This window comes from Pomacea canaliculata, linkage group LG7 (genome assembly GCF_003073045.1).
Source record: "Pomacea canaliculata isolate SZHN2017 linkage group LG7, ASM307304v1, whole genome shotgun sequence".
NCBI classification, from domain to species: domain Eukaryota; kingdom Metazoa; phylum Mollusca; class Gastropoda; order Architaenioglossa; family Ampullariidae; genus Pomacea; species Pomacea canaliculata.
Genome location: NC_037596.1, coordinates 18,201,408 through 18,225,917, shown reverse-complemented (window position 1 = coordinate 18,225,917; position 24,510 = coordinate 18,201,408). Strand labels below are relative to the sequence as shown.

The 24,510-nt window shown below is 37.0% G+C and overlaps 2 protein-coding genes and 2 long non-coding RNA genes across 6 annotated transcripts; 1 reads left to right on the top strand and 3 right to left on the bottom strand.

The window, feature by feature from the left end:
• The first annotated feature begins 1,091 nt into the window (after window positions 1-1,091).
• Window positions 1,092-24,133, top strand: LOC112568047. Of its 2 annotated transcripts, XM_025245058.1 has the most exons (11): window positions 1,092-1,271; window positions 1,544-1,909; window positions 2,036-2,317; window positions 2,538-2,819; window positions 18,561-18,688; window positions 18,765-18,925; window positions 19,259-19,539; window positions 19,630-19,921; window positions 22,150-22,248; window positions 22,507-22,593; window positions 23,155-24,133. In XM_025245058.1, the coding sequence occupies exons 1-6, from the start codon at window positions 1,199-1,201 to the stop codon at window positions 18,882-18,884; spliced, it is 1,251 nt and encodes a 416-aa protein (XP_025100843.1). In that variant the 5' UTR covers window positions 1,092-1,198; the 3' UTR covers window positions 18,885-18,925; window positions 19,259-19,539; window positions 19,630-19,921; window positions 22,150-22,248; window positions 22,507-22,593; window positions 23,155-24,133. The 2 variants fall into 2 exon arrangements, with proteins under 2 accessions (XP_025100843.1, XP_025100844.1); XM_025245059.1 differs by lacking the exons at window positions 18,561-18,688; window positions 18,765-18,925; window positions 19,259-19,539; ... (2 more) ...; window positions 22,507-22,593; window positions 23,155-24,133 and adding an exon at window positions 3,902-4,151 and having other exon boundaries at window positions 1,096-1,271.
• On the bottom strand, window positions 6,464-7,951 carry LOC112568068. The gene is made up of 2 exons (XR_003099976.1): window positions 7,831-7,951; window positions 6,464-7,622 (listed from the first exon to the last, which is right to left on the bottom strand). It is a non-coding gene; the product is annotated as an uncharacterized LOC112568068 (long non-coding RNA).
• Window positions 8,265-10,498, bottom strand: LOC112568066. Of its 2 annotated transcripts, XR_003099974.1 has the most exons (6): window positions 10,216-10,484; window positions 9,893-9,982; window positions 9,439-9,567; window positions 8,972-9,149; window positions 8,716-8,769; window positions 8,265-8,360 (listed from the first exon to the last, which is right to left on the bottom strand). It is a non-coding gene; the product is annotated as an uncharacterized LOC112568066 (long non-coding RNA). The 2 variants fall into 2 exon arrangements; XR_003099973.1 differs by having other exon boundaries at window positions 9,439-9,982; window positions 10,216-10,498.
• On the bottom strand, window positions 12,137-17,017 carry LOC112568054. The gene is made up of 8 exons (XM_025245073.1): window positions 16,644-17,017; window positions 15,920-16,027; window positions 15,523-15,654; window positions 15,000-15,176; window positions 14,615-14,656; window positions 14,042-14,164; window positions 13,560-13,671; window positions 12,137-12,953 (listed from the first exon to the last, which is right to left on the bottom strand). Exons 2-8 carry the CDS (start codon window positions 16,014-16,016, stop codon window positions 12,746-12,748), a joined length of 891 nt encoding a protein of 296 aa, XP_025100858.1. The 5' UTR covers window positions 16,017-16,027; window positions 16,644-17,017; the 3' UTR covers window positions 12,137-12,745.
• Window positions 24,134-24,510: the final 377 nt, after the last annotated feature.

Sequence of the window (24,510 nt, the reverse complement as noted above, 5' to 3'; positions counted from 1 at the left end):
AAAAAAAAAAAGAAGAAAAAAAGTGCGTTTGCGTGTATTGTTATGTCTGTGAGTGAGAGAGAGAAAGAGAATGGTGAGTGTGTAAGAGAGCCAACGAAACAAAGTGAGTGCGTGTGTATATGTGTGTTGTGGTTGTCGTTGTCGTCGTCGTCGTCTAGCCAGTCTCTCTGACGTCCGGCACAAGTAGATCAGCTTAACTAAGTACCTGCCGTCACCATGGCTACTAGAACTAGTTGAAGATCCACAGTACTGTTTGTAATGACTGTCTCCCATATATTGGTGTTGTTATGAACCCACGGGTTACTTTCCACAAAGCTTCCTCCTTATCGGTCACACGAACTTAACAAATAAATGCGATTAGAAACTTAGTATTTGAGATTTAACATTAACTGGCAGGCATTAGCATCTTGCTGGAAAGTAGGTCTTGTTCCTGCCTCACTTTTCGCGATCTGACCAACACCTGTGAATACGGAAGTCCACAGAAAAGATGTCTGCATAAACCAGATTAAACTTTAATAGAATCTAGGCTCCAGTTTCACAGCTTTATGTCAATCTTCTGTTAGTTTTATAGGTCCTAGCTACAAGTCTGAGGTTAGTATAGTATCTAGCAGCTGTGAACTAATAATCGAGTAGTCAGGGAGCCAGTATCAACAGTAAGAAAACAGGAGCTTTGAACACAAGCAGTTGCAGACAGGAGTAGAGAAGCTACGTCTCCACCTTGCATTCGTTCTCCAATTAAAGTTTTTGGTGTTTTGTGACTGTCTGCCTTTAAAGATGTATGAAAATGTATTAAAAATTTCTGTTGAATGTCTAGTAAAAACACCGGTTAGGTATATTTGTCCTGCCACGGATTTCTAAACCTATATAAATGATAACAATTCTTTTTGATCTTTGTCCTCTCCACGCTGGTGTTGCAGTGAGCGGAAGGGTTGTACTTTCTTTGCATCCGATTTCGATTCAGCAGTCAGTTGTATTCAACATCAGTAAATAAAAGCTTTGTTCTCTAAATCTTTCTTCCTCCAAGTGGGTTGATAGATGACAGTCCAGGGCTTGAATGTAGGTCTCCTACATTGTTTCCTACAGGAAATTGATTGTAATCAGCTTGTTTTATTAGCAAAACCTCATTTTCGTTTCCATTAGTTTCACGAGTTATGTTAGTCCAACAGTAGAACATTTTGTGAGTTTGACAAGATTGCAAATGCCTTCAGAATTTTGCCTGATAGTTTTAGTGTTTGTGTTCCAAGCGATAATTTGCTCACGGCAAGAGAAGTGTAAGTTCCAAGACTTTTTAAAAAATTGTGTTAAAATATAATGTTGACAGCCTTGTATAGTGACACCTTCAGGATATATCAGAGATGTGATATAATATATGTTGTTAAGAATTGAGGTGAATATATTTACTATGACACCTGTTTGTGTTTTTAGTGTATTGAATTCGCTTAATATGAGTGTGCAATTGTAAACAATGTTTAATTATCATTAACATGTAATAAACTTTTGTTTTACCTCATCTCAAAAAATGTATTTGAATGTTTGATTGCAGGCGCAGTCTTAGAGTTTTACCCTTCGGAAGAAAATGTTTTTTTGGTCCCGGAAAACCAATTTGTCACTGTGACCTTTGGGATGAACATTTCTGTCTGTAACAACTCCAACACAACATACAAAGTGATAGTGCAGACCTTAACAAACAATGGGAGTCTCGAGTACGATGGGACAATTGTTTACCTGACAGACACCTGTGTCAGCATCCAGCCCAAAGCTGTTCGTTGCATCACTTCCACTGGCCCTGCCGAGCTGAACAGACGAGTGAACAGAACTCACGTAGGCATCAGATGGGAATGGCAATGGAAGGACGCCATGTTTAATAATTTTACGACCATGTGGAAAGAGATCAAGATGATGGTGGCTCGTGAGTAGAACAAATGTCCACTTTGCTAAGTCTGTTAACACACAATAGCAGTCTCTAGTTTATATAACACAAACATATACTTCTTTTACTTATTATACATTTTGTTTTGTGTTTTCCGCCACACAGACCCACCCAGAGTCACACACCTGACCATCAACGGACAGGATGTCAACGGCAGCCATCTTTTGGAAGAAGGTCAAAAGGTCAATATTTCCTGCTCCTTTGACAAAGGGATTCCTCCAGCCCACTTTCGTCTTCTAAATGAAGATGAAACTGAAATAAAAGCCAACAGAGATGAACACCATTTGAACATTTCTCTGACTGCCAGCTGCGATCAAGGCTGGTCATCTGTTCGTTGTGAAGGAAACTCCTCTGAAAATAACAAATCTGTTTCTTTGCTTGTGATGTGTAAGTAATAATAACTAGCCTTTGTATTTATGATTAGTGAGCTAAATCAATCTGTTTATCTCTGTGTATTGAAACATATGTCTAAATGTCATGTTTACAGACACCTATGGTCCACGTCTACTGGTCAAGTTTAGTCTGATAAATCTGCTGTAAACAAATCAAATGCAACTGTTGATTATTTAAAAAGTACAAAATTTATTAATATTATTAAATGTTGTAGGTCCTCCTCAGATTATTGAGTTCATTGACTACGGAACACGTGATCACTGGAAGTTCAGAGTCAAAGCTCACCCCACAGCAGTTCAGAAATGTGTTCTAACCCCGTCCTCACTGGGTGGGAATAAAAAGAAGGATGTGAACTGCACCCTGACTGGTACCCCACCAAATCTCCTGTTGACCCTTTATATTGACAAGGAGGAGAGCTCAAAGAGTAGACAGTGGGCGTTGATGCTTTTTACTGAAAAAGGTTCGTCTGACATGTTCGTCTTCAGCACATCTTCCAGTAAGTATAATTATTTTATCAATTGTATTTTTATTTAAGCTCTAGGAAAATATTATTTTACATTAACATACACACATAAAGCATAAATTAGAGATAAAGTAGTTAGTCATCATTATAAATTAGTTGTATTTTCTTTGTGAGAAGAACAAATAAAAAAAGTATTGTGGAGAAATAAAAATATAAACAAATAAAATATTATCAACCTATCAATATTATCAGTTTATTTCACAAGCTTAACATTGCCGTTTGAGAAACTCCTGAAATCGCTAGACCGGCGTGAATACTGCATCCACCCTCACTTGGGTCTTTGTCGATTGTTACCAATGGCAACCAGAATCACTGTCTGGCACTTTACTAGACATCGGTTCCTTTTGATTTTAATTTTTTTTAATTTTGCGGTCACGATGGAGTGATGATCTGAATGTTTGTGTGGTCAAGAAGTACACACTGGGCTGATGGTACATGACCAAAGAATCTTCCTGAGAGTTGTTCATCTCTACAGCAAAGCCAAGTTGCTTGGTCCATACATGGACAGGATTAGTTTGACATGATGCACAGTACTGCAGTTGTAGCTATGTATCCTACAATGTCTCCTGCAATATTTTTTTGCAGTTGATTCATTTTAACAACGCCACTAGTCAAACCCAACTGGCATCGTGACTTGTTGAAGACGCAAATGAGATTAATTACTAATTTTGTGAAAGATCGCGAGAGAAGAAAACTTTTCCGTCGCAAATTCATTGAAGCTTTACTTTCCTGAAATATGTACGCACTCAAATATTTTGTAAAAAGTCGCTAATTCAGGCTGAGGAATTGAGTCTTCCACAAACTTTCTGGTAACATCACCTGCCAGAGGTCAACAAGTTGAAAGGTAAGCATACTCTGTTGCTGACAACTGTTATCCACGACGATAAAAACATGCAAACAGACCAACAACTGGAGAAAGATTGAGTTAAAGTTTTAACTGGTATGTTTTTTGAAATACCAATACATGTACATGCTTGTTTCTGAATGAGAGAAAGGGAGAAAGACTGTGGTGTGTGTGTGTTTCGTTCAGTTTATTTCGTGCCCATTGCTTGCAGGAGTTTTCTGAGACTAATGACCATTCCTGCAAGCTCTGTGACAAGCGTACATCTTGAAGTCAGTGATTCCATAACACGAAGACATCCGACCACGTGACTAGACAGTAAAGTCACCTGACTTGTGTGTGAGAGGAACTCACCGTCAGGTTGAGCGGTTTGCTTCTTATTAGTGTATTAGTCTTTGTCTCTCATGATGTGTGCTTGTCAATCAAATGTGTTTACACAATAATGACATGCACGTCTATAAAGTATTTCAAAAATGACTTTATTGTCTGCCCAGAATTTGTCTTTGCTCATACATACACACAGTTATAAAAGTGAGGAGTAAAACACTCCCTAATTGGGTGATCAAAAGCACTGCTTTTGTTCATCACGGTACATTCTGTTTCTGTCTTTGAGAAAACAAAGAGACTGAAAGAAGGTAAAAGACAGACCCATTTTCTTCAAATAAAAACCTGAAATTTATCTTAATTTATTTACATTTATCTCATTTTTAAATAGTTTAATATTCACTTGTTCACATAACATTATATTTACTTGTATGGAACCGTCACGATGGCCTAAGCCCTTTTATCTGAGTTTGTATTTACGCCAAGTTTCGAATCAGTAACCTTGGGACAGGTTATCAGTGGTGTCACCACAGGTCATGTTACAACTCAGTACTTGACCTAGAGGTCACTGGCTTGAGCCTTTTGTCGTAGAAAGGAATAGACTGTTATAGACCTACTGAAGTCCTAGTGCACATAGGTCTGTGTCATTGTGTGTGTGCCCGCGCGTTCGTGTATGAACATGAATTTTGTGAATTTCTGTCTACTATCTTTCTCTCTGTTTGTTAGTTTTGCTCGCGCGCACACACATACACACACACGCGAGACTATATATATAAATAAAATTGTGTGTATGGTGTTTGTGTGTGTGAGTGCGCACGCACTTGACGAAGATGATTTAATCATCAATCTAAACAGGTCATACACTCTAATTCTGTCGATAACTTGATACAAAATTTCTTCTTCTTTAAAATACTTTGTCACACGCACACATAATGCCACAGACCAACATACAAACACATTTATGCACACATGCATACGGACACTCAAACCGGCTTAAGTCCTTTCTCTGTACCCGTGTTATGACTAATACAATTTCGGGTGGCTATCAATGTCCTGTTATGGTTGTAGGCAACTGTGGCCTAGATACAGGTTAAGAGATACCGAGTTCAAAGGTGAGTTGAAGGGCCTGAGCCCCTGTTTGTAGACCTTTTTCTCGTAAATTCAAAAACATGATAGTCTTTCGCCATATAAGGGCATTGTTAGCACATCCATGCTAGACAATGCAGTCCATGTTATTCATGATATAAACAGGTTAAAACTTGTAGGCACAGACCTTTGCAGTACACACCTATCTAAAGATTTAAACACATTAGTATAAACACATATATTCGCATATAAGTAACATTTTCCTCTCATTCCTTTCTCTCTTTCACACACACTGTATTCGTATCATGAGGAGGGGAGTTTATAAAGCTCAGGCCTGCTAATTGTAACTTAATCATCATTATCTTATGAATATTTCTAGAAATTTATTATACTCCTACCCCGGTCAACTGACTTTTTAATTTTCTCATCAATAAACGAAAGTTGCATGCATACCATCACTCGTGCACACACACACACATACACAATTTCAATGCATAAACATCTATGCATGCAAGAATGCTACATTCTTAATTATTATCGGTGCAGCAATGGAGAGGATGTGTGTATGATTAAAAACATTAATTTTATATCAACAGTCTGCAAGTTTTATTCTCAGAGAAAGATAGTATTGGGAGAATTCATCAACAAAGTGGACTCTTGCTCTTTAGCCTAATAGGATTGAAATATCTCCAAACAAAGTTCTTTCTAATGTAGCGAAATTTCAGATGCAGTGTATTTTGGGTAAATTATTTGCACCTGTTTTTGAAAGGAATAAGATTCATTAAATACCCCAAACAAATAACCATATTCAATCTGATTCCTAATCCAAAGCAATGAAACCAAAAGCATGTTGTTTGGAGTCAGCACTTATTGTCATATGTCAGTTATATGGATGATGATGATTGATACTGCACCTTCTACTTTTCTGTTCTTTTCTCAATTTTTAGAGAAAACAGTTTTAATTCACAATATTAGAAACATTGTAACACTTTGAAGAACTTTTGCTGTTATGTAACTCAGTAAGATTAATAATTACATCAAAATAACCTAGTCTTATCAAAATATGTGCACAGTTCCTGCAGATTGTATTTCCTGTGCAAGTGTACAAGACTTTTTGTCATGATTATTGTCTTCATAAACAATACTTCTGTATGTTTCTATGTAAATGTGAATGTATGTGTATGTGTGAATATACATGTGTGTGTTAGAGGAGGGGTAGTGGAGAGAGAGAGAAACACCTACATTTTACATTCGGTTGTGCACATAACCTATTTGTGGCATAGAAATAGATGCTTCAGACATGTCTTTAGTCAGTACACTACATTATACTGATTGGCAGTACAGTCAAAATAATACAACAAAATAAGACAAGAGCAAAGTTTTATTTCTGGCAATGTCTGGCAATAAAAGCACACACACATCCTTTGTGTACATTAAACGTAGAAAAGATCACAGTTATTATATTGATATCACATTTTATAAAATAAAATATTTTAGTGGAAGCACACACATTGACACAGCTAAAATATTAGATTAATTGTGCAATGAAACTTTCTAATGAAGTAAGCGGCAAAGCCTTGTTAACAATACAACAATTTGTTTCAGATTTTGATGTGACTTTTCATTAAAAATCTTAAATTTTTTAATCAGTTCTTTGGAATTAATGTTTATTCCTTTCTTTTCTTCTGTAGACATAATAAAAAGAATTCCTTATTCATGCTTATTGTATGTTTTGTGTGTAACAACGATGATGAAAAAAAAAATGAAAAATTTAATTGCATCATTAGCTTAAAAATTTGTTGGCCTTAGGGAAGTGATGGAAGCATACTGGCCCCAAAATAGTGTATTTATTCATTGTAAAAATAATATCTGTGTATACATAGATATCTATTTATATAGTATATAACTTATATACTGTACAGTAATCACAATTGCTAAATGTAACAGTTTTACTCATTAAGAAAATATTATTAGATAGTGATTTTAAAATATTGAAATCACTTTTCAGTATGCATACATGTGAGTAAACAAAATTATTTATGAAATAAACATTTTAAGAGCAGTTTTATTGAAATAAGAAAAAATCTTTTTTTCGGAGGCTGAACAAAATCATCTGTACTGAGTTACAGTACAATATCGAAAAGTATTGAAACTGTACTCAGTTCACGTTCTACCCTGTGTCTGTAGAGAAACGAGTCCTGCACTATGCAGAGAGTTGCAAAACACAACTACAAAGAATATTTGGTTTCCGCACCCGTGAGTGTCTGGCATATCTATTTCTTATGTTTTTTTTTTTGTCTTCCTCAAAACTTCATTATCCATAAACATTGTTCATTAGGCAGCAGATACAATGGGTCTTGTAGTGTTGGCTCAGATGGAGTGGAACATGCCAGGCCGAGGTGTCACCGAAGCGTCTCCGCCAGGTAACTTCGGGAACTGACAGACGGCAGTGGTGTGCCGAGGTCAGTCACACAGAGTTCGTGTTCACGGGGTCGTATGAGCATCTGCATCCGCCAACTTTTCCTCTTTAAAGATAAATCATACAAAGACTTTAAAGATAGAGATAACTTCCGGGACCTATGGTAATACAGCCATCAGGACTGATTAAAAAGTACTTCTCTGCTTCTTCTTTTAACAAAGTTCTGTGAAGGTCCTACTACATCATGGGTCCAGCTTAGCAAGGCCAAGAAAGAGAGAAAGAAAGAGAGAGAGAAGGACTGATTTCTAACTTACCTCCTCTTTAGGAAGAACAGCGCCGTTAACACTCCCGCCACAACGACAACAGCACCAACCACGCAGCCAACGACTACGGCGATAGTTGACTCAGATTTCTCACTTTGGATTTGCTCTGGGAAAAAAGACAACAACAAACAATTACGCACGCGCAGAAGCACGTCTCTCTCCTTTGTGGGTGTATACGCGTGCATGTGTGTGCGTACATGTTCGCGTGTGTGTGCGTGCAAGCGTGCAACACTAAAGAAAAATAATCTAGAAACATTTAGATTAACAACGCTTTACCATGTCATTAAATTGTGAACAAACTTAATGAAGACCTAGACTAGTAATGATATCAATTGAGATTATATGTTATTGTTTCATATCAATGTTAACCGTCTCAGAAAAGCAATGACCTTAAATAAAACACAATAAACGAAAGAAAAAAAAATACTCGCCTTCCTGCTGTGGTAGCGACCTCTTTCTACATTTCTTAGTGGCTTCTCGCTTTTTGACATGGCCGTTAGTCTCATTACCGACTGTTGTATCTGAATCGCAAAACAATGAAAGTAAAGAAACAGGTTATTTTGTCTGTGAATCCTACCAGGTGGCTACTATTATTCTATAACTTTAGTTAGATATTTGACAATATTTCTGGCACTTTCTCTTGTAGGGGGGTGTGTACACACTGAGACTGTTTTACAGACTTGACTCCTTCTCACAACATCTGGTATTTATGAGTAGGAAATAGTTGTAAGGAAATAGTAAATACAAGTCAACTTTCTTTTCTCCTTATCTTTAGTAATTAGTTTAAAAAACTCTCTGTGTTGCGAAAATAAAATAATAGCTCTGATGCTTACTGAAGGGTAGAGATACAATACAGTAATTTCTCTTCATATTTACCTTCAAGGCATACAACAGCTTCTTCTTCGCCCGGGTCAGGAGTCTTCTGCTGACCTGTCATGAAAATATTAAAAAATGTCTTACTGTATAGGTATATTTTCTTATAAACAAGCCACAATGTTTTCAGTAGGTGAGAAAAGACACATGTTATTCAGTTTATTTCAGCAGATTAACAATAGTCATACAGATTGTGGCTCTTTATCTTTCTGAACCGACACACGCAAACACACAGACTCTTTCTTTATCTTTCTGTTACTTTTTATAGTTGAGCAAGGAATTCCCGCTTTCTCCATCAGCAGCAAGGATGTATTCTCTGTTCTCTACACACGATGTCTTAGAGTCGATGGTGATGGATGTCGCGTTCTGGTCACAGATGTGGTCCCCTGCCGCGTCACAAATGTACCTCCCAACATTGTGCAGCACCACAGCCTTTTCTACAACAGACATCAATGATTTTATTTTATACATTTTATAAGAAATTCTGTACCGACTTATGCCGAAATTATTTCCTAATCACATGTTTGTGATGCAAACTGTGGGATAGTATTATATAGCCCAACGATTGTTGTGTCCACAAGCTCCAAATGTTTGTGATGATGTGATTGGACACAATTCTCTAGAGGTATGCATCTTTATGTTAACACATATAAATGTAAAGCCATAGATACAACAAAAATATGCATTGATGGTCATAAATAAGCAATAATTTGTTTATATTTTTACCTGTTTGTCCATTTGAGACATAGAAAATGGTAAAAGGTCTTCCCTCCTGGCGGTAGGTGTCGGGGATTTGGCAAGTCACTTTATTTATACACTTTCCATCAAATCGGACTTCACAGCTATATTTTTGCCCTCAAAACACAAAAGTATAAAGTGTAAGCTCTCTGATGTAAATAAAATTGTTGTAAGTTCTTAAACTGTCCAGCAGTCTTAGTTTGGTTAGTAATATTTACAAGTCAAGTTGACTTTTCTGAATTAAAAATTAAATTAGTAAGGGCGAAGATGAAAGTTGTATATCCAAATAAAATGTTTGTAATGAGGAAATTTATGACTCACTCCCAGTCGCATTTGTGAACTGAATAAAGTTAAGCCTTGCAATTTAAAAGAGCTTTTTACTAATTGATATATGCACTCAATGGTTAAAAGATAGAATGAAACAAATGTTTTAAATTCATACCCTCGCCAAAACATGTTCCGAGTAGAATCAAGAGCAAAGAAGAAGACAGAATTAACATCACCATTTCCTATGATTTGGTTCTTTGAAAACCTGCCAAAGAAAAGCATGGATACGTATATTTATCAATGCGGAAGACAAGGATATGTGTGTGAAACGAGATTTCTTACTAGAAAATCTCAGGAAAAAATAATATTATGCATACATAGTTTGGTTAAGATTGGTTAAGACTACTTCTAATAACAATAATCATAATAACAAAAATTTCAGAGGACCAGTGCAGGACACCAGTGCATTAAGAAAAAGTGTATCTTTTGTTCACATACCTCACACGAAATAAACTGGTAACTTCTTCAAGTCAACTCTTTTTTTCATTGAAACTAGAGCTACTGGACAGGTTTTGAGAGTCTGCACATAATTTGACTCCAAAGAAATAAATTCTTCTTCCTGTCCTAAGACTGCTATACTCAGACGGTTAGCTTGTCCTGTGCGATATAAAACACACAGACGGACGACAGTCTGCTGCTACCAAGCTCGCACCTCGTCTTGAACTGTACAGGTGGTAGAATAATCAGGTAAGACATGGACCATGGGCGGAGCTAAACTTGCGACCCACCCGTTTAACTCCGCTGTCATGACGCTTGCCAGGAGCGATAGGTACATAAACATTTTTTTTTTTTTATCTATGAGGAAGAAATTCGAGGGTACATCAATGGCAAACTGCCAAACGACGAGTCATATCGAGATAAACAGAAAAGCTTAGGCCTGATTTAGTGATCGAGCTTGGGCCTATTTTATTGTACTAAATAAAAACCAAGAAGTGAACTGCACACTGTCTGTAAGTCAACCCAACCTGCTACTGACCCTGTCTGTTGACATGCTATGAAAGGTCATGGTCAGGGTGATATCAAAAGTTTGAACAGTAAACAGTGTAAGACATTAGTGTAATCAATCTCAGATGGCTTGAAAGTTGTTTTTAAGTGTCAAGATAATGAATTATTTGATTCTTCTATGGTTTTTAGGGTTACATATGTGCCGCAGGTAAACCTGCATCACATGCTAACAACTTTGCCCAAACATTAGGCACATAATCTTTCATCTACATAACAATGCACACATTTAATCAGTAATGGATAAATACCTACATATATTCTCTATCTCTCGAGTTAAATATGAGTGAACAATATCCTCTGATCAAAAATGTGAACACACACAGCAAGAGTTAGTCTCTTTTTTCCCTCACCCAGGGTTTTAGTTTCAATGTCCCTGCTGGTGATACGCCAACAATATGTTCATCTGTGGGTCCCTATAGTGACATCTGTTATCATGGGGAAGATTATGTTGAGTAGTAATCAAGTGTCTACAAGTGTCACATGTAAAGTCAAGTGTCACTCACAAGCCACCACACAGGTCACCAAAAGTATTTGACTACTAATAGAAAACATTCGAAAATTTATCGCATTATATTTTATTTGTATATTATTTACCCTACTTCTCTTTTAAAGGAGTATTGGTGATGTAGCGATGTTATGCGATGTAAAGAAATGAATCTTTAAATAAGTTTGAAAGTTAGTCCAGTGGTTATTCCTGTAGAACACACAAGCGCTCACACAGACTGCAAATGCTCGTAAAGGAAACAATGAAAACGAAAGAAGTATGTTCAGGAGACAATTAAGTTGAGCACGTGCCAGTTTGTTTATGTGTTGTACTTATTGTTAATGGCGGGAAAAAGCGTGGTCGTCAGATGAGTTCTTTTCTAGTCTTTTTACACATGAAAAAATGTGAATCAAATACCTATTCTAGCACTAGGGGCTATCAATATAATCATAATTATTGCCATTGATGTGTTTGTTTGTTTGTTTTTTGGCTGGGACACGACTAAAACACCTTAAAATTCGACTGGACACTGTTGCCAGTTTGACAATTAAAAACACCTTACGGTTATTGTCATGAACAATTAAGTTTGGTCTTTTAAATTAACATTCAAGTTTAATAGAAAATTACTGACACTGCCAGTATATTAATTGTATTATTCTTGTTCTTCAGAGATACTTCTGCTGACATTTTGTTTACCTCTTAGCATTCAGTTACCTCTAGTACCACACAAACTTGTGTGTGTGAGAGAGAGAGAGAGGGAGAGAGAAGAGAGCCCGTGCATGTAAGGACTACTTTACACCAACATTAAGCATTGTTGTTTAATCCCGCTAACATCCACCACATTAATTTGTAATGCAAACAAACTCAACATTATAGACGGCCACACTTTATTTTTCTGATTTAAACGCTCGCAGCATAATCTGACAATAAAATTACACCATTCATCACACTTAAACCACAGCTAACTGGACATTGTTTATTCATTAAATAAAGTAATAAACTCACACATTAAAATAGTTAAATAATTATATTACAAAAAAGTTTACCTGATTAACACGTAATGCATTTTCCCTTCTGTAGGTTTCATTTTTAATTAAGTAAACAGAAAATCATCCACGTACTGGTCTATTATTTTAAGTGAAATACTTTCTTTACTTTTAAGTTCTTTTCAATAGAAATACATGGTTATTCATACATACAACAAAAATGTAAACTCTACTGAATAATAAAATGTTTTGCAAAGACAGTCGTATACATTGCAGGCTTTAGATACTTTATCTTAAAATGTTGTTACAGTCAGTAACAAAACAAATATTCATGAAAAATAAAATTCAAGCCCCACAGTTCTCAATTCAGTTGTGGGAGGGAGAGATGGGAGGTGATAGAGGCGAGGCTCTATCCAAATCGACATTTACCGAAGCGTCTCCGCCAGGTAAAGCCGAGGTTAATTAACCAGGTAAACCAGAAGTTAAACAGACATCAGCCCTCCCCTTCATCTGGGCTTGGGACCGGCATGTTTCCCGAGGGCTTTTCTGGAGGAGCTAACCGTTTCGAGGCTTCTACATCTTCTGGATCAGGAGGCTCAGCATTTCTTGAAAAGTAACATGTGAGAAATAAAGATGCAAAGCTGTGTTTACAGTCATGCTTTGCAGACGACTGGCATGTCAGACGATCTAATTTCCTTGTCCTGTCACAAAAAAGAACGAAGTAGACGATTAAAAATAACACGAAGGTGCAATCAGCAGGTAATCCTTTAAGTTACTGTCCACTTTTATTTGAATAACATAAGTATACAATATCTTTATGCCACTGATTGATTAGTCCACTGGTATATTTGAAGGGGCAAGTGGTTGTACAGGTACATACATATGTAAGCTCTTATGTCGTGAATAGCCTAGAATAACTAGTAAATACATATAACAACTGTTAACAATTATATTAATACTTTATCCCAAATTCAGTAGAAAAAACATTCAAGAAGCATCCATACAGCTTTGAAATGCTTCTAAACAAATAACGGTAGGCTGGGCAAGGTTTTGGGATTTACAGGACTAAATAACTGATGTAAATTAAAATTAGATGGCAATCTATAGAACTTAATGGGTATAAATTTCTCTCGAATACTAGTGTATGCCGACTACACAATACTAAAATACAGTTTTCACTAAGATATCATGACAGAATGGGTAGTTCTATTTATAGCAACATGTGTCACAGAGAGAGAGAGAGGGGCGGGTAGAGGAAAACCGAGAACGAGGAAGGGTAGAAACGGAGAAAATATTCCAATAATTACCGTCTCGTAATGAAGCAAAAGACACCAATTATCATGATAACGGCCAAAGCAGCCACCCCACAGCCAACGCCAATGGCTATGTTATCACTAGATTCCTGACCTCTGGATATCTCTGCAATTTAAATAAGCCGAATAAAAAAATAAAAATGTGCGTGCATATGTATGTGTATGTGTGTGTGTGCTACCATATTGTAGATGTAAGCAGCTTTCTATTCATTTTCTCTTCCAGTAAATTTATTTAAATAAAATCCGCTAATGTGACGGGCTTTAAGAATACCGGAAGAAAAAAAGATAAACTTGAAGGAATATCACAGGCACCTAAGTTTGGAGCATTGTGCAATCAGTCTGGGATGTGTGCTCAGACATCACTTGTAGGTACACCGATAATATATGAGACTATGTAAGTCCTTTGCACTTACCTGTACCGTGTCAAAACTCACATGAATTAACAAATAACATTCTTTAAAGAAAACAATACCTGCCTTCTTTGTCTATATTCAATTTAGGTGGACATTTCTGATTGGCTGCTTTTTTCTGAACATGTTTGTTGGTCACATCGCCTTCGTCAGACGTACTTGATGTACCCAAGGCATCATCTGATGTACCTGACACAAGAAGGAATGTTTTAAATCTGATTGCTGCATGTGGTATGATTTCCTTGGCTGCTTAGATAATTTTATTGTTTCTTCCTCCTGACATGTTTTTTAAAAACTTTCTTTGAACAGTTGGTCGAAGGCAGGTAAGCGTCTAACCCTTGTCCAGTGATCATTTCTGTTGTTCCTTTTCTTTGTTTTACTTAATATAATGTCAACTGATGTTTGACAACAAATTCTTTCCTATCTGTGTGTGTGTGTGATATTATCTTTGGATGAATAGAAGAATGGAAAGAAAAACTAGAAATCTGAACGTTTTGAATATGAGACATTAAATAGCTTTTAGCTTACACATCTTCACTTGATAATTACTCATGTTGAGTGTATGTTTAGTGTAATTGTTTTCCTTAATATATTATTTAAGTATAGGCGACTTGGGAAGAAAACATTCTGATTAATTACCATCTGAGCATCCAGTATCAGTCGATTCGTTCGATTCTGCATCTGTGAAGGATGAATAAGAATTTATACTTGACTCTATTAGGGCTGGTTGTTGCTATTTTCTTGTAGTAACCCAACCAAGCATCATTTAAGCGCAATAGTCAATTTTTCAATGTTTTAATCAGACCGTAGATCACAGTGTTTAAGTTTTTCAGACTTTTTGTAAACGCAGCATAACAAGTATATTTAGTTATATTAGAATGTTGGAAAAAAAAAACTGCAGGAGCGATGCTAAAGCTTTTAGACAAAAGTTAAATACATAACAAGCTAAATGATATCACATAGTCTCTCCATATCTTCCTCACATACCTATTTTCCATCAACATAAACATCTCCATGCACTCACTTGTTATCATGGAACAAGAAATGCCGTTCTCTCCATCAGCCGTGAGTTTATATTCTCTGCCACTGACACAGTGACCTGTGGAGTTTATGGTGACAGCTGTGGGATTCTGGTCGCAGGTGTGGTCCCCAGCTGATTCACAGACATAATAACCCACATTGTGCAGCACAGCAGCGTTTTCTGCAACACAAGACCATCTTCCTCCTAGTAAATCACAGACAAATTGACCTTATATTATGAAATAAATATTTAATACAATGAAATCTGTGATTTCTTATGTAACGTTACGTGATGTTGTAATATCTTCTAAGTTATGTCAGGTTCTGATACAATTGAACAGGACACACTACGGTTATTGTTTTTAAACTATGGATTTTTTTTCATAGTTAAACGCAAAATCAGAAGCCACCAAGTGCCTAATACTTTTTCTGACCAGTCTGTGTATGTGTGCATGCACTTCCCTAAATAAAAATAGTCCTAGTTCTCACCAAACAAAAGTAATTATATTACTATATGTAGACTTTACCTGTCTTTCCATCCTTGGATTGGTATGAAATGGTGAAGGGTCTCCACTCCCTAGCATACTCCTCTGGGATGGTGCAGGTTACTTTAGTCATGCATCCTTCAGTGAGCTCCACATTACAGCTGTAGTCTTGCCCTTAAAGTGTAGAATATACCGTGTAGAAACTTTTTAAATTAAATATTTTTAGAAAGTAATATCGGTTAAAATAATCTCTGACATCATAGCCTCTACCACTTAATACCTTCCAATGGTACTACCTTCCAAAAATAAATTATTTGACATTTAACAGGCTAACAGTCCTTTGGAAGAGGTAGTTTCTCTTCACAATAACTATCTCTTTAATTAATGATGACGGACAATGAATTGTATTATGATTTTATATCAGTTTTTGTTTTCATACCATTCGTTGAACTTGTCAAGAGGAGAAGAAAAATCAGGAAAACAAGTTCGATCAACCATACTCTTCTCAACGGTTGAATTTCGTTTATATTCGACATTCTCGTAGCACCTGTTGAAGGAAAGAATGGTGTTCATTATAATAATAATTACCAACTTTTTTAAAGGTGCCTATTGAACAGGTAACAGGCTCACTCATGTGAATCAAAATGCAATATTTCATTCTGCCTTTGCTCCACTCTCTAAAGTTTCACTTAAGCTGTCAATATTGTTGAGGTGTAAACATTATTTATTAGAGCAAACGGCATGTTAAAAATAGCATTTCTTAGGCTGAATTTTTCCTTGAATTTAACACAATAAGTTTATGGTTTAAAAATGTTGTAAAGATCCGTATAATTAGAAGTTTGTTTTAGTTTTGTATCAGTGTTTGTGTATGCTCTCTACAAATAACTTTAGAGGTTTAGTCTTGAATAAAATACTTTCTTCAGGAGCAAGAGAGTGAGGGAAAAGAAATATCTAATATATAATAAGATGACAGTTGCAAAGTTAGGGAAAGGTAGGAAACGAAGAGAAATATGTGAAATGACATTTCATTGTTACTCTTACAACGTTAGAAGGAGACAAAAGATGGACCAAAGAAAGAAGTATGCACGAGTGAATATACCAATTAAAATCGTAAGCACATTAGAAAAATAATTTTTAACAACTAGTTCAACAACAGCACTTACTTTAGATAATATATCTCCACTTATATCTGTTTTCTCACACTTCTGGCATTGTAACCCCGAAGCACACGTCTGGTTTGGTCAGTCGATTTCTTTCTAATTCTGGATAATCATGCTCGAAATTCAGATCCGCCTAATCACTTCCACAAACTTTTAAAACCTACATCGTATCAACACGACAAAAGTGTGTGACGGGTGTTGAAAGTCGGCACAATCGTTCACTCTGAAGAACGAAAATTATTCTCTCCGCCCTGCGGAGACACGATGTGGTCGAAGCGTCGTTGGCGGGTAGGTAGTCGAGTAAGAGGAGCGGCGCACCCAGCGCCAGCATTTTATATCTTCCCTTCCAACGACCCTCAAAGCGCTCACCAATCGCATGTGTCAAGACTACTTTAAAGTCTGTCTGGTTGGTTGTCGAGTACTACCTAGGATCTACCCGTCTAAGCTCCTATAGACAGGTGAGAATGCGTGAGCATGTCACCGCCACCCTGACACGGATGACGTGTGCATGTCGCTAGGCGACGGTGTCTCAGCGCACATACCCTGGCTGGGGTATAGATAGGGAAGTAACAGATAAAGGATCCGATTATTTTCCCCTGAGGATGACAGTAATAATAACAACCACAGGGTTTCGTTTCTGGCATGGCTTGTTGATATCACAAACTATGACACCCCGAAGAAGAAATTTCCTCACTTTGGGGGAAATACTTTGGTTGTGTGCATACGATACCCTTTTATCGAGGGCAATGATTCATCGCTTGTAGGCTTTTCATTGGACGGTCATGATGAACCCTTACTAGATGTTTTTACTCTTTGTAAACTGATTTCTTTTATTTTTGTTTTGCCTGTTATGCCGTAGTTATCAAGCGAGGGTACTTAGTTCACCCCCGAACATCAGGTGAACTCAAAGGCATGCTTTGTTAGCTAAGGACCATTATTCTCATTCTGTTGACACTTTTTTATGTTACTTTACTGTATATCAGGACATATTTTCCAATGCTCTATGACAGAGTAAAGCAACATCCAGGAGGTCTGTACGCCACTCTATATAAGTCCTACCTGTAGATGTCGAGGTTTTTCTAGGGCTGTGGAAGCCGAGAGAAGATAAAGTAAGCTCCTATCGGGTAAAGATGTACATGTGCTTCATAACCACGATCTCGGTGTGAATGCACCCTAATCTTGTGGCTAGTCTGCTCAGCTTTACGATAGCTCCATCTTTGAGATGGCCTGTCCTAGATAGGGTGAGCCGCTCACATCGCATTGCCCGTTCCTAACCATGGGACTGCATTTCCTTGCCTAGACTGAAGTCATAACAAACGAGTATATGTGATGACTGTGTCTCATTTTTCTCCCTGACACACTGTACATTGACTTTACAAATGAATAGGTTATTGTTTCCTTCATCCCCCTTCCGTTGTTGTTTGTTATCGGCCACATCTGACTGGTGACAACAATTGTAAGTGCGGTTCCCATGTCAACTAACACACAAAACCGAGCGCTTGTAACGAAGCCTCGTGAGTTCCTTGTTGGGATTTGACCCTGGTGATCATCACCTGCGAATTCGAAAATTCACAGGAAGAAAATTTTGTGCCTTGATCAGATTACTTTAATAAGAGTATCTCGCTAAAATTTCCATTAGTATCACAGTTTTATGATAACAACACTCTATGAGAGCTAAGCATCCGCCAGCAAAAAATGTCTTCAGTTCTTTACATGACGATTCTATATTTCGTATTTCAAGCCACAATTTGCTCAAAGCAAGAAAAATGTAAGTCTGCCAGTCTTTTTCTTAAACATGTTACACTAGTAACAATATTAACATTACGAAATTATCGTTAAAAGTCAGTTAATAAAGTCGTCTACTGTATAACATTTTATTCCTTAGATAAAATTTCAAATGTAAAAGAAACTTTGTTTTAGGCGCAGTCCTGGAATTTTACCATTTGCAAGACGACACTTTGTCTATCATGGAAAACCATCATGTGAATGTAACATTCGGGATGAACATCTCGGCCTGCAGTCAGTCCAGTACCCTGTACAAAATAACAGTGAGGACCAAAACACTCGACGGAAGTCTAGAATACGATGGCACTGTCACCTTCATGAAAGACTTCTGTTTGTCAGTCAACAGAGATCAGTTCGTTGCACCACGTCCACCGGTCCTGCAGAACTGTACAGGAGAGTGAACAGAACTCACACACAAATCCTGTGGGAGTGGATGTGGAAGGACTCCGTGCTCAATAATTTTACGATCATGCGAAAAAATGTCGAACTTCTTGTAGCGTGTGAGTAAAAAAATGCTACTTTCAATAAATGTGTGATTTTGACCGGCGAGTGAAGAATATCTTCTCTTGTAGAGACAACAGTAATATTTTGCAGACACACACACACACACAGAACACAATAAACAACTTTTATTTTTAATGTGAAAAATAGGATGTCATTATGCTAAAATAGTGCCAGGTATCATGAGTTTGATGAACCAGTTTTGTGTGTGTGGTTTGCGTCCGTCTGTCATAGCTTTTTTGTTTTTATCTGCTTTAATTGTATCTAATTACATGTATCTATTTCATTCTGTACGTTTTTACCAATATTTGTGTATTTTATATTTTTCTCAGACCCACCAATAGTCAAAAGCCTGACTGTAGATGGACACGAAGTTGACGGTAACTATATCATTGAGGAGGATCAGAAGGTCAACATTTCCTGTTCATTTGATCACGGAAACCTTCCATCCAACCTTCGGCTGTCGGACGAACACGGAAGAGAAATAAAAGCCTACAGAAGTGAACGACATCTCAATGCTTCCTTTACAGCAAGCTGCAACCAAGACTGGACATCTGTTCGTTGTGAAGGAAACTCTTCAGAAAACAGCAAATCTGTTTTTTTCTGGTCAAATGTAAGTACAGTATATTTTCAGGCTAGGGTCTACACTTCAGTACTCAATATGTGCGCTCGTTTTGATGTAGATTGTTTCTAACTCTTGTAGGTCGTCCTCAGTTTATTGACAAAGCTCCAGAAGTCATTGACTACGAATCACACGAAGGTTGGAAGTTCAGAGTAAAGGCTTATTCCACAAAATTCAAAAATGTCTTCTGGCCTCATCCGTGGTAGGCGAGAATAAAAACAAAGAAGTGAACTGCACACTGACCGGTAGTCCCCCCAGTATGGTGCTGACCATTGTTGTGGACAAGGAGAATGTTCACAGAGTGGACACTGGGCCTTGACTGTGTTTAATGAGAAAGGTTCTTCAGACATGTTAGTCTTCAGCGTGTCGTCACGTGAGTATACCTCGTCAATAGACAGTAAACAGGGTTACACTAGTTAGTGCTCATTAACCTGGGATAAATAAGACTTGGAACACTTTTAAACAAGTGTTTTTACTTAATCTGCTATCTAGAAAGTTCCAGATCTTTAAAGACTGACATTGATAATAACGCATCAAATTGAAAACGTGGATAACGATTAAAATTAAACTGTAGAACAATAGTTTATACTATAAAATATCAGTTTCCTGTGCGGTAGTTGACAAGTGGCAGGAAAAAATACTGTACATTGTTAAGTGAGAATAAACAATTAAAAATAATAAATAGGATTTCGAGAAAACTAATAATATCATTAGCTGGTAATGAAGACTGCAGTCATCTTCGTGTCGAGTCGTAACCAATGGCAACAAACAATCATGATCTGTCACGTGAATAATCATCAGCCTCTTCGATGTTTAGTTTTTGTCTCACTGACCTGGGAAACGACATGGCACCAATCAGAGTTTCTATGTTAATGACTTACATGCTGGGATGTTGATCACGTGGTCTGGTCACTTTGCAAACGTTTCTGGTCCTTGCATCGAAACCGTTTGCTGTTTCCCGTACAAGATGGCAGCGTTTGGTTAGTTTTTCTGTGTCCCCCATGTGGCTCATGGCACCGAATTTCCAGTTTCAGTTCGAGAAATTCTTTGTCATCTAATTTTTTGATGACAACACAAGTGACAATCGAATTTGTATCTTGCCGATCGGACTGAGTCCCATATGCCTTTTTGAGAGTAATTTATGATGAAACAATTACATTTTTCTTATTATATGAAAGAATAGAAAGTTTGTATCGTTTCTAACGTTCAATCGCGAATGAGCCGAAAGTTCCTTCGAGACTTGTGGGTAACGGAGGCTGAAGAAAAGAAACTCTTCTGTACAGTTTCTGGTGATGTCATGTGAAAAGGTGGAAAAGTTTGGAAGGTAAGAAAATGCGTTCTCTTTTTGCATTTTTCATCTTGTAACACGTTAACAGAGACAAGAAAACAGAGAGACTTTACTTTTAGTAACTTTTGTAAGACAAGTATATGTGTGTATGCCTGTGTGTTTGTGTGTGTGTGTGTGTGATTGTGACAATAAGTGAGTGTGCGTGACTCGTTCTTTCTTGTTTCGTACAAATATTTACTTTGAGGATATTTTTTGAACAGTTTTATGAACAGGACCACTTTTTTTTCCCAAGCTTCTTCATAACCTTTTAATAGTGGACCTCTCCTTCCAGTTTGAAGTCCACGATCTTCCATCCAGTGTAATCACGTGACTAGATTGTAGTCAGCTGACCTCGGTGTGAGCAGGACAAACGTTGGCTGATTTCTTGCAAGTATAGCATGCTTCTAGAGGGTTTCTTTGATATTTTGTGGTTTCTTATTAATAAGTAAGGCACCTGAGTAATACTAAACCCTAAAAGCACATCGCAATATAAATTGACAGCAGGATAATAGGACAACGCTGATGGGCTTCAGTGAGTGAAGATGAAGAATCAAAATCCTTAACTGTGCAAAAGAAGATGTGTTTGGAACAAATCATTGTTCAAAAAATCCAACACCATCGAGTATTTGCTATTATCTGACATCAGCAGAGAGCAAGGCGGTAATGACCACTCTTTATTGTACATTTTCTCGTCAGTGAGAATTTTGTCTGGTCTTCTGACTTGACCCATTATCTTGCTTCCTGAAGTAAGCCTCAAACCTGCAACTTTGCTACTGGTCAACGATGCTAGTACTTTTTCATTTAATCTGTAAATGTCTTATAGTCGTAATAAACCAATCCCAGTGTAATCAAACTGTACAGTTTCCATAAAGGTGAGTTGGCGTTTTAGCACTGGTTGGAAATAGTCGTGTTGCTATTGCATGGTAGTTCTTAAGGATAAAAATAAAGCTTTATCTCACAGTTTTGGAACCTTTTGACCTCTTAAATCTACACCAATGTAAAGGTATTGCTTTCTTGAACTGGAAAATTGCAATGGCCTTAATTCCTTTCTGTGAGGTAATGTGTAGACTTAGGACATTTCCACTCTGGGTAGCAGGTTATCGCAAGGTGACTACAGGTAAAGTCAGGTAGTTGGCAGTCAGCCCTCTGACCCGAGCCCCTGACACTCAACTGTAAAATAATTCACACACACACAAAGAACAACGTACCTACTCTTATCTCCATGTCTACGTTTTGGGTTCAAGTGAGTTCAAGCTTCCTGATTATTTTGGCAGGTTGCACCCTGACGAGCAGGTGGAAAGCAGATCCCTGGCTGTAACAGTCAGCTTTTCTCAGAAAGCCCCAAGCCTGTAATAGCAGACATTTTCGAACAAGTAAAAATGATTTTATTGTTTGACCATTAAGAAACATTGTCATTAGTACTGTATCCATGGCACATTTTCATAATATACACAGGTTAAATGTGAAAGACGTGTGTCAACACACACACACATATAACATCATCATCAAGATCGTCGGAGCAATTACTTTAAAAGTATTTATCGTTATACCTAATCTTATGCATAGTTTTAAATACATTTACTAAATTTTTGTATTTAATAATTTATTGTTTGCTTTGATTTGTTCTTCAGACTGCACATCGTAGTGTTACACTAGAACAGTCTGTCCGGCCTGAGCCTTTTCTGTGTACCTGTGTTTACCGGCTGTCATAAGTACAGGTGAGATTAACGGTGATTAGACAGGTCAAGGTCTCAGGTGTGAAGATTGCTCCTGCAGTAAACAGTCTTCCTAAACAGATGCCTTCAGTCAAGTTTTACAAGTGAAGGGAGATAATTTTGCAAAAATATAATCACAATAAATGGCAAATTAATGTTACTAACAGCACCATTCTCTCTACTTTTCTCTTCCAAGTCTGCTTTGGTCTCCAAACTCTCCTCTTCTCCTGAGGGTTCTAGTCAAATTATCATTTTAGTAGTTTTTGCTCTTTTGCCAAAAATTATTATCAGTGTTTTTGTGAGATATAACCAGAAATAGAAAACCCCAGCCTTCTTGGGTTATAGTGAAAAAATTGAAATAAATATGGATCACATGTCGAATAGACAGGACAAATGGCAGAGTAACCAAATTCTCCAGGCATTGCGAACTATAGAGAAGCCAGCAAAGATCACTATTTTACATGCTTTCTGCTGTTCTGGTATTAACATTTTAAAGTTTTGCCATATGCCTTTGGTTCCAGCTAAACTAGAGAAAATCTTTGATGCAACCACTATTTCTTCTAGGAGAGATGAAGAATTATATCATCTATATTTGGTTGGAGGAACGAGACCAGGAAAAGCAAGTGACACGGGAAAACTACCAGAGGGTTCCAGTTTCCCTTAAAATTTGCAGAAGATGTAGAGCATCTTGAGTAGGATCTGAAGACAGACTCCGAAAAAGGACACGCTTAGTATGTGCTCTGGAGTGGAGAAAGAAGTAGAGGACGAGCAGAGCTGTACAACTTTTCACTTACATTTGCCTGTGTATTTCTTGTACAAAAACCTGTATACATTAAGTTTGTTTTTTTTTTTACTAAATCTGGATTTATGTAATGATATAATACTTTGGTATAACTATCATGTTGTCATCATTTATCAGTGAGGTTATGTTAACATTTATTATCAGTCTCTCTTTTAATACTTTCCAAAATTCTTAAATATTGTTTAAAATGCGTTTAATGGTTTCCTTTTCTTGGTTACAAAAGGTATATAAGTTATTTAAAGTTTTATATATTTTAAAATATTTGTAGCTAATACCATAAGCACAAATATAACCTGGAACCATTATATTTAATTTCATGGATTTTATTTATTTTAATGAATGCTCTATTAAAGTTTAATTCGTTCTGCAGTACTTTGAATTTTTTGACAGCAATTTGCTTCATACTTACCATTTGATATATTGTAATAGATTTTAGAACCTTTTCTGTTGGAAAATATTAGTGTTAGGAAAACTGCAATTTAATTGTGGTTTTGGCAATAGATACATTATTTTGCTTTAAATATAATTTCGCAGCTTCTACAGCACTCATAGTCGAATAGAAAATGTTGCATTAACATGTCATGAGACGACATTTGTCTGCAATAAAAATGAGTGTCAGTGAGAAGTGTTGCTGTGCAAGAGGTGTCATTTTTTAGTATATTTTTATTCACCTTGTATTTTATCTTTATTTGTGCTCACATTTTGATGATAAAGCATTTTCTCTTAAAAAAAATTCAGTGAACGACAAATCATGTCTTTTTTTTTGTAATATTTACCCTTTTTTTGTGAATTGTTGTGTTCTGGATTTTTAAACCGGAACGTGTACACTGGCCCCAGAGAACCGGGTACTGGGCGATAGTTAACTTCAACTCTTGTTACCCACGTCAACAGAAGCGTCAACATAAGAACCATACATACAATACTCACACCTGGTCCACACAGTTTATCACATGGCTCACTAGCCCCCAACCCTGAGTTCCCAGAAACACAAAACTCGATGTGTGATGTTGCGTATAGAAACAACAGATTTATTTCACATTGAAAAGCTAGTAAATATAAATAATAAAAAGGTGGTCTAGGGGTAGACTCAGTGCTACCCGTGCTAAGCGTACATCCAC